Source organism: Lithobates pipiens, unplaced genomic scaffold (genome assembly GCF_037356315.1).
Source record: "Lithobates pipiens isolate NorthernLeopardFrog02 unplaced genomic scaffold, aLitPip1_a1.2 Scaffold_8, whole genome shotgun sequence".
In the NCBI taxonomy this organism is placed as follows: Eukaryota; Metazoa; Chordata; class Amphibia; order Anura; family Ranidae; genus Lithobates; species Lithobates pipiens.
This window is the reverse complement of record NW_027507903.1, coordinates 681,369,831-681,379,735: the sequence shown is the minus strand read 5'-3', so window position 1 is coordinate 681,379,735 and position 9,905 is coordinate 681,369,831. Positions and strand designations below refer to the sequence as shown.

Below are 9,905 nucleotides of genomic sequence, written 5' to 3'. Positions count from 1 at the left end.
CGTTCCCATCTCAAATTGTTGGGAGGTATGGAAGTCTATTAACCACTTCAAGACCGCAATACACACACATATATATATATATATATATATATATATATGACTAGATCTTCTCTGATCGCCTCTATGGCCTTGGAGGACTGGAGTGACGTCACTGCGCAAATAGCGTGTGACATAAAAAATTGCAATGATCGTCATTTTATTCCCTATAGTCTCTGTTAAAAAAATGTATAATTTTTGGGGTATATAATTAAGCAGAGGGGGATGTGGACATGCCACAGTTAAAATGCTTTGGAACACGGCGCGGCAAAAATTGTCCCCACTGTAATGTCTGCTGTAGGCGGCCCGTTCAAGTGAACAGGGGGGGGGGTTCCCCCAGCCGTGTGCACTGCATGCAGGTGCCGGGCGCTGCTGTGGGGTTTAAACAGGTTGTGAGGAGCTGATATAACACCTCCTTACTGCTTGTCAAATGCCCTCTGAAGAGCGATCCAGATATGGATTGCTCTTCAGAGGGCACCGCATGTGCTATTTAGGCCAAGGGTGCTCAATCTGTGGTGCTCCAGCTGTTGCGAAACTACAAGTCCCAGCATGCCTCTGCTCTGGGAGCCATGCTTGTACCTGTGAGCCTTGCAATGCCTGATGGGACTTGTGGTTCCACAACAGCTGGAGGGCCACAGTTTGAGCACCCATAATCTAGGTAATTGTACAGCACATATCTGGAGGTGGGCATGAAGAAAACGAGGACAAGGAGGAAAAGAAGCTGGCGTTGGATTGTAAAGTGAACCCGACATTCCCTAAAAAGTTTATAAAGTAACAAAAAGATGGTGAAGTTCAGGTTCCTTATCAAGACTAATTCATGTTTATTGGGCAGAAGTGGAGCAATCTTTGTTCAGAGGTTCCCGACAAATAAGTCCCGACTAGGGATGGCCTTGCGGTTCGCCCGGCAGTCGGCTCGCGGCGAATTTTGCGTGTTCGCGATTCGCCAAACCGGCGGACTTCTGGCGCTGTTCGTGTGGCAGACATATGCGTTTACATTGTGAAAGAACTTTGACCCATGATGACACATACATCATGGGGTACAGGACAGCCAATTGAGACATTTCAGCACATGGACAATTGGACATTCCCCCTAACTTATAAATAGACCTGATCTGGCGGCCATTTTACATTCTGCCTTTTGTCAGTGTAGGGAGAGGTTGCTGTGTGGAGCAGGGACAGTCTGTAGTGACACAAATCACTAGCTATTAGGTCCACAAAAGTCCTTTTAAGGACTGATATAGGTGTACAGTATATAGGGTTGTACATGTATAATATACTTTCTTTCAAATGTAGAAAGAATATTATACTTGACTGCTGACCGATTCTGCAGCTGTCTTTTATCAGTGTAGGGACTGAGGGACAGTCTGCAAATCACTAGCTACTAGGCCCACAAAGGTCCTTTTAAGGACTGGTATAGTGGTATAGGTGTACTATTTGGTGTACAGTATATAGGGGTGTAATACACGTATAAAATACTTGCACATATAGAAAGCATAGTATAGTGCATTTCCACTGTGCAGCATTGTGACTGCTGAGTGATTCTGCAGCGATACTACAAAGAGTGACAAACGCAATTTAAAAAAAAGTATTATAACTGGTGTGGTAGACCAGTGGCCCCCAAAAACGACAGATTGAAGCGGGGTGTTATATACCTTCTTCCACATACATACTGCACTTCTCTAGAGACTTTTGTCACAGGGTCATTTAAAAAATGACAGGCAGAGGAAGAGGCAGGCCCTTCCACAGGGGTGGTAAGGGTAGGGCAGGAGCAACAGGCTTGAGCCAAAGTGGGAAATTGCAGAAGGTGCGTTCGATTACGTCAAAGGACGCACCAGATTCGGTTGAGTGGCTCACTCAGCCTTACTCTTCAGCACCCTCCTCATCCTCTTGATCTGCACCCTCTTCTTCACTCTCTGCTGTGTGCACCCCCAAAGACACTACCACCAACAGTGCTCTCTATCATGGTGCTGGTGTCGGTGCCCTCTATCTCGGTGCTGGTGTCATTGCTCTCTATCTCGGTGCTGGTGTCAGTGCTCTCTATCACAGTGCTGGTGTCAGTGCTTTCTATCACGGGGGTGGTGTCAGTGCTCTCTATCATGGTGCTGGTGTCAGTGCTCTCTATCTCGGTGCTGGTGTCAGTGCTCTCTATCACGTGGTTGGTGTCAGTGCTCTCTATCTCGGTGCTGGTGTCAGTGCTCTCTATCTCGGTGCTGGTGTCAGTGCTCTCTATCTTGGTGCTGGTGTCAGTGCTCTCTATAATGGTGCTGGTGTCAGTGCTCAGTCTCTATCATGGTGCTGGTGTCAGTGCTCAGTCTCTATCACAGTGCTGGTTTCAGACAGTGAGGGAGATAGCAGCGGAGAAGCCAATCAACAGGCAGTGCCAGCACCCTGGCTGAGGATCAGCACTGGACTGGCACCTCCGGACCACCGCAGTGGAGCCCTGCATAGGTGGGGTTAAGGGCCTGGGCAGAGGGAGGGGCTCAAGCACAGGTTGGCACACTGGGACACTGGCACAGGACTGCTCTGCCCTGACTGTGGCACTGATCATCTCCTGCACCCCCTTCATAGCCTGCCCTGACCTTGCCTCTCCTCTATGGCCTTCATGCGCTCCTTAATTGTCAAAATTTCACAGATAAAAAAAGAATGCTTGTTGCTGTCGATCCCAGATTCACTTAATACTTTTGTTATGTCAGTGTCCATGTTGTGGGACTATGTGTGCACAGCTAGTATGTATTTTGTGGCTGAAAATATGACCTGTAGGTTTTTAAGGTTCGCCTGCCATTACAGTCAATCGGGTCCACCACAAACTTTGCGGTTCACAAACTTTTGGCCACGTTCGCGGTCCACGTTCACGAAATGTCCCGTCAGAAGTTAGTCCATCACTAGTCCCGACCACCTCTTCCATATCAGTCTGCCGGAGCATGTAATTGCCGGGAACTGCAGCACAAGGATTACTCCGCCTATGCCCAAAAATCATCAAATAGTCCCGGAAAACCTGGACATATGATTCAAAACCTGGAGTGTCTGGCGGCAATCCTACTGTGATGTCACCAGACTCTGGACATTCTCATATCACCTGATTCCCCCCACAGATCTTTATACAACCATCTCTTACAAATAACACAGCATGGAGGGGCTCAGTGAAGGTGGTGGTGAAGGTGTGGAGGTGTCGGATCGGGTCACACAGATCATAAAAGGAGATCCGCCCGGCCTCATAATCCAGATATATCCTGACTCTGTTACTGCAGGGATTGGTGGGTAAGGGGATCCAATCATTGTTATGTGTCGCCATATACTCATCATCTTCCCTGTCCAATCCCCAGGACTCGTTATTATCTCCAATGATTGATGCACATCCATCCCTCTCTATACTGGGGTAACACATCCCGACTCTCCATTGATGTGACCTCCCAACATCCATTTCCCAGTAATGTCTCCCTGAGGAGAAACTCTGACTGCTCATCACCTGAGAACAATACAGAAATCTCTCTGGTGTATCTGGGTAAGTCTGGTATACAGCTCCCATGGATACAGTTTTCCTGTCATCTGATATCTGTAGATAATTATCAGCTGTGTTTACATCCAGTAATATGTCTGCAGCTCCCTGTAAATAGAAGTATACATTTACCTCCATTATTATACGAGATAAACCTTTGTGTAAGACCCCCGCCACATCCAGACCCCCTCCATCATGGAGGAGCTCCTCATGTCTCTCTCTGTCCTCATTATCTCCATCCTCAGTATCACACAAGTCACCTGTGTCTGATTCCTGTAAGACAGTCAGTGGATCCGTCACGTTACACAGCTCCTCAATGTGACGCAACTTCCTGGACAGCTCCTCCTTCTTTATTTCCAGATCCCGGATGGAGATGGAGATCCGCTCTGCCCTCCCGGAGATGTCCCTCAGGACTCTCTTCTCCAGGTCTTCCAGACGTCTCCTGAGATCTCTAAACAGGGCAGTGACTCTCTCGGTGTCACCAGCTTCTTCTTCTTCTACTTTCCTCCGGTGTTCCTGCAGACTCTGGACTCTTTCCTCCGTCTCCTCTCTCTTTGTCAGAAGTTTCTGCAGAACATTCCTCAGTGTCTCCTTCTTCATCTCAGAAGCCTCATCCAGTGACTCCATCTCATGTCCTTTATGTCCTGTGTGTTCTCCAGCCACACAAAACGTACAGACACAGGTCTCATCCTCAGTGCAGTAATACTCCAGGATGTTCTTATGGACGGAGCATTTCCTGCTCTCCATGGACAAGGTGGGGTCACATAAGACGTGTTCTGGGGACTTTTTGTGGACACTCAGGTGTTTATCACACAGAGAAACCTCACAGTGCAGACAGGATCTAACAGCAGGTACAGGAGGGTCCACACAGTGAGTACTGAAGACCCCGGATTCCTTCCGATCTTGCTGAGCAGACAGGAAATTCTCCACTATGTTACGTAGTGTTATGTTCCTGTGGAGTGCAGGACGACTCCTGAACCTTTTTCTGCATACAGGACAGAAGAAAACTCCAGACCCCTCCTGTGTATCCAGCACATGATCAATACAGACCCGGCAGAAGTTGTGTCCACATGGCAGCATTAAAGGATCGGTATAAATGTTCAGACAGACGGAACATTCCAACTCAGCTCTCAGATCACCAGACGCCATCGCTGACAGCAGACGAGGAAATGAAATGAAAGTCTCTGGACTCGGTTACAACTCATCTGCACAGGGCGAGGCTGAGCTCAGCTCTCAGGTTACTTATTCAGAATCCTTTTCTTGTCAGAACAAGACACGCCCCATGATTGTTTATGATTATTCAAGATTAACAGAGTGCCAAAAAGGTTTGCCGTGATTTACACTACAAAGGGAGACGGTACAATGACAAAATATTACAAGACAAGAGAATTAGGAGGACCTACTCATGGGGGCTTTCCATATAAAAGGAAGGACAAGAAGTATGGAAGGTTGGATTATGGATGAGGGTCTCATGGGGTCTGTTGGACAATTCGATCGTGTGGGGGCTAGAGCGGACTTTTTCTTCCCCAAGTCCGGCAGACCTATAAATAAATCTTTTAAATCTCTCCACCGAAAGTCTGCCGGACCCAGTTCCTGTCGGGAGGTCCGCTCGTCTGTACGCTGGTCCGACGGACCAACTACAACGCAACCGGCAACTGCAGTACCTGCCCGCGAGAATGTTTCCAGCACGATCCTATCGCGCTGGTTCTTGGCTACAGGGTACTGTACACCAAGCCCTTAGGTCTGATATGGATTTTAAGGGTAACCCCCTACGCCGAAAAAACTGCGTGGGGTTCCCACCAAAATCCATACTAGACCCTTATCCAAGCACGCAGTCTGGCCGGTCAGAAAAGGTGGTGGGGACGAGAGAGCGCCCCCCCCCTCCTGAACCGTACCAGGCCGTATGCCTTCAACATGGGGGGTGGGTGCCTTGGGGAAGGGGGGCGCCCTGCGGTCCAACCACCCCAAAGCACCTTGTCCCCATGTTGATGAGGCCAAGGGCCTTTTCCCACCAACCCTGGTCGTTGGTTGTCAGGGTCTGCGGGTGGGGGGCTTATCAGAATCCAGGAGCCCCCTTTAATAAGAGGGCCCCCAGATCCCGGCCCCCCACCCTATGTGAATGAGTATGGGGTACATCCTACCCCTACCCCTACACAGGTTTTTAAAGTAGTATTAGACAGCTCCGGGGGTCTTCCGACTTCCGGGGTCTTCTTCAGACTTCTCCTCCGCGCTTTCCGTTTCTTCTCACTAGGCTCCTCCGCTATCTTCTGCTCTTTTGCCGCTCTTTTGCTAGTAGAGGAGCCCGGCTTTCTCCTTCCTCATGCTGTTTTTTTTTTCCGGATGAAATTTGTGTCTGATTTAGCTGCATTTCCATAGAAGGCAATGAGCCTGGAATTTGCATCTGAACCGCACCGCAGTGCTTACAAAAACACATGGAACTCTTTTTACATTTGTAACAAATTCACACTGCCGCTGCACAACAGATATGTGAACTGGCTCCATAGAAAGCCAGTTTGATTCACATGTCAGGCAAATCAGATGTGGTCCAATGTGAACAGAGCCTTAAAGTGATATTTAAAAAAAAAAAAAAACAACATTGCCTTTAATAACAAACATGTCAAACTTACCTGCACGTCTGTGATGGTTTTTGCACAGAGCAACCCCGATTCTCCTCTTCTTTGGTCCAACACTGGATCTCCATGCCTCTCCCTCCTGCCTAGTGCCCCCAGAGCAAGCAGCTTGCGATGGGGGCACCCAAGTAGGCTCACTCCCGAGCCCATGCTCTGCGTGTCCATTCATACACAGAGCTGCGGCTTGGCACTGTCCCTCATTGACTCACTGGCTGCAATCGAGAGCATCAGGAACCAATGGCTCCCACTGCTGTCTTAGCCAATAAGGAAGGAGAGTCCCCAGAGAGCCAAGGCTCTCATGCACATTGCTGGATCACGATGGGGCTTAGTTAAAAGGTAAAAGATTTTTTACCCTAATGTATAGAATACATTAAGGTAAAAAAACCTCCAGCTGGCTAAACACACACACAGGTAGATGTAAATCTTACATACAATCTGGTGTACTCGATTGGGTGGAAGCTTTGGCGCTTTTGTCACATTTTTAGATTTTCTAAAATAGACTGTAAGCTAGAACCCCTTTACACAGTCACCTTTCCCAATGTGCATACACATTGTGGTAGGGCGAACCCGTGTTACTATTTAAAATGGTGGTTTCCAGCAGATTTTGTAAGAAACAAGCACACTAATGTCACAGGTATGTGCTGGCTTCATATGACAGCCAGAGGTAGAGCTCAGAGCCCCACCCTCCAGAGGGAGTGAGTGTGTGACATTCCAGTGTCCATGCACAGACGCTGAACTTCAGCTCTGCATCTTATCTGTGCAGTTTCCCAGCTGCTTTGTCCCTCATGGACTCTCTCTCAGGCTCGGGCCTCGGTCTGTCCTGACCTGGACACCATGGTGCATATGAGAGGTGCTCATATGCTCCATGGTGTCCAGGTCAGGACAGACAGAGGCCCGAGCATAAGAGTGAGTCCATGTGGGACAAAGCAGCTGGGAAACTGCACAGATAAGACGCAGAGCTGAGGTTCACCATCTGTGCATGGACACTGGGATGTGTTTGAAGGTCAGGAGAACCAAAAGCTACTGGGTTGTGAATGTTCTCTGGTTTTGTTTAACTAATGGTCAGGAGGATCCAGAGGTACTGATCAGAGCAATAAAGCTGCCAAAAGAGCTAGGAGGCTGAATCTTATGTTTGGTTCGTATTGATGGTGAGAATCCCTTGCATGGGAAGACATACCTGTATGAACCTTTGATGTCCTTTTAATCAAATGTGGGCAGGAAAGCCCTGTAAACTATTTCTGGTAAACTCACTGTTTTGGTGCTGCCACCGAGCTACAAAACTGCCAATGCGTCACAACATATAGACACAGATTCAGGTTGCTGGCAATCAGTGATGATCCAAACACACCTGGGTTCGTTTTGAGAGGGTATCAACAAACATGAGAGGTCCTGGTGCTTAGTGGTGGGGGGGGGGGGGGGGGGAGGCAGGGGGTCCTGGTGCTTATTAGGGAGAGAAGGGGGGCCTGGTGCTTAGTAGGAGGTGATGAGGGGTTCTGGTGCTTAGTGGGGAGAGATGGGGTCTTGGTGCTTTGCGAGGAGAGATGGGGTCTTTATGCTTAGTGGGGAGAGATGGGAGGGGCCTGGTGCTTAGTAGGGAGAGATTGGGTCCTGGTGCTTAGTAGGGAGAGATTGGGTCCTGGTGCTTAGTTGGGTGAGATAGGGGGTCCTGGTGCTTAGTGGGGGATGGATGGTTCTGGTGCTTAGTAGGGAGAGATTGGGGTCCTAGTGCTTAGTGGGGGAGATGGGAGGTCATGGTGCTTAGTGGAGGAGATGGGGGTTCCTGGTGCTTATTGGGGAGGGGGGGTTGGGGGTCCTGGTGCTTAGTGGGGGGGGGGGGGCAGGAGATGGAGCTCCTGGTGCTTAGTAGGGAGAGATGGGGGCCCTGGTGCTTATTGGGGAGGGGGGGTTGGGGGTCCTGGTGCTTATTGGGGAGGGGGGGTTGGGGGTCCTGGTGCTTAGTAGTGAGATATGAGAGGTGCTGGTGTTTAGTAGAGAGAGCTAGGGGGTCCTGGTGCTTAGTAGGGGGAGATGAGGGGTCCTGGCACTTAGTAGGGAGAGATGTAGAGGTTCAGGTGGTTAGTTGGAAGCGCTAGGGGTCCTGGTGCATAGTGGGAGGGGGGTCATGCCACCAGGTGACATTGCCAGGTGACCCTGCCCCTTACCTATATAAGAACTGTCAATCATGGAGCAGGTAGTCATCGGTTAGCCTTCATCACTGCAGAAAGTTTTTTTTTTCTTTTTTTGGGCCCGGTAGTGGCGGCGGGCATCGTGATTGACAATAGATCGGGGGACATCGTTTTTTTTTTTTTTTTAATAAAGGGATTGTCAAAAACTGTGTGTGTTTTTATTTATTTTTTAAACTTTTTTTGGTGAATGAGTAGGGGTCTGCACCTCGGTGACATGCCCAGCCTAGTTACGTATCTGTGAGTGCTTCACGTCGCTTCATATTACTCTTACAAATGTGTTTTCATCATCTGACCACCAGCCTCCGGACTGCTGCTCTCTCGATTTCCTCCGACCGTCTGTCTGAAGACTGACACCTCTCTAGCAACCGTCCTGCCTGTTAGTTGGCTGTCATGCATGGCGACACCGTGCATCCACCGAACTCCGCACCACAGGTAACGTTTTACACAATACAGATGAAGAATAAAATAAAAAGAGATAGAATATACAGTAAAGTCTATGGGACACGAACATGAAAAATCAAAAGTGGCCTGGTATGGATTGGGGGACCCCCACGCGTTTCTTTTTTTCTTTATGTTTGTATTGTCGGCAATGGAATTGAATTTATGGCAATTTAAGAATTTTTTTCTTTAGAAATGTCAGTTTTGCTGCAGCAGGTTCTATACATGGTATAGATGTGGTTCTATACATGGTATAGATGTGCCACTTTACAGGCAGACTAAAAGGACCCCCAGGCACTATTTTTAAATACATTTTTCATTTTTATTGTTTCACAATGTCTAACAACTTCAATACCGGGCATTTTCACCCCATCCTGCACAGGCCAATTTTCAGCGCTGTCGCATTTTGAATGAAAATTTTGCGGCCATGCTACACTGTACCCATATGACATTTTTATAATTTTTTTCCCCACAAATAGCGCTTTCTTTTGGTGGTATTTAATCACCTCTGCGGTTTTTATGTCTTGCACTATAAACAAAAGAATAGTGACAAGTTTGAAAAAAACAAAAAAAAACACAATGTATTTTTAACTTTTTGCTATAATAAATATCCCAATTAAAAATAAATAAATAAATAAATAAATAAAAATAATTTCCTCAGTTTAGGCCAATGTGTATTCTTCTACATATTTTTGGTAAAAAAAAAATTGCAATAAACGAATATTGGTTTGCGCAAAAGTTAAAGCGTCTACAAAATAGGGGAAAGATTTATGGCATTTTTATTATTATTTTTTTTTTTACTAGTAATGGCTGTAATCTGTGATTTTTTTATCGTGACTGTGACATTGCGGCAGACACATCGGACACTTTTGACACTATTTTGGGATCATTCACATCTATACAGCTATCAATGCTATAAAATTATCCACTGATTACTGTATAAATGTCACTGGCAGGGAAATGGTTAATGCTAGGGGGGCGATCAAGGGGTTAAATGTGTTACCTAGGGAGTGATTTTAACTGTAGGGGGAGGGGACTTACAAGGGGAGGAGACCGATCAGGGTTTCTCTGTAGTGGGAAAATGCGATCGGTCTCCTCTATCCTGACAGGACATGGATT

At 47.6% G+C, this 9,905-nt stretch overlaps 1 protein-coding gene across 1 annotated transcript; it reads right to left on the bottom strand.

The window, feature by feature from the left end:
- Nucleotides 1-527: 527 nt before the first annotated feature.
- Nucleotides 528-4,730, bottom strand: LOC143962101 (E3 ubiquitin/ISG15 ligase TRIM25-like). The gene has a single exon (XM_077471427.1). The coding sequence runs from the start codon at nt 4,679-4,681 to the stop codon at nt 3,104-3,106; it is 1,578 nt and encodes a 525-aa protein (XP_077327553.1). The 5' UTR covers nt 4,682-4,730; the 3' UTR covers nt 528-3,103.
- Between the last annotated feature and the right edge of the window lie 5,175 nt (nt 4,731-9,905).

What these genes read in the sequence shown, in the direction of transcription:
- LOC143962101 (XM_077471427.1), bottom strand. Translation starts at nt 4,681, where the DNA reads ATGGCGTCTGGTGATCTGAGAGCTGAGTTGGAATGTTCCGTCTGTCTG.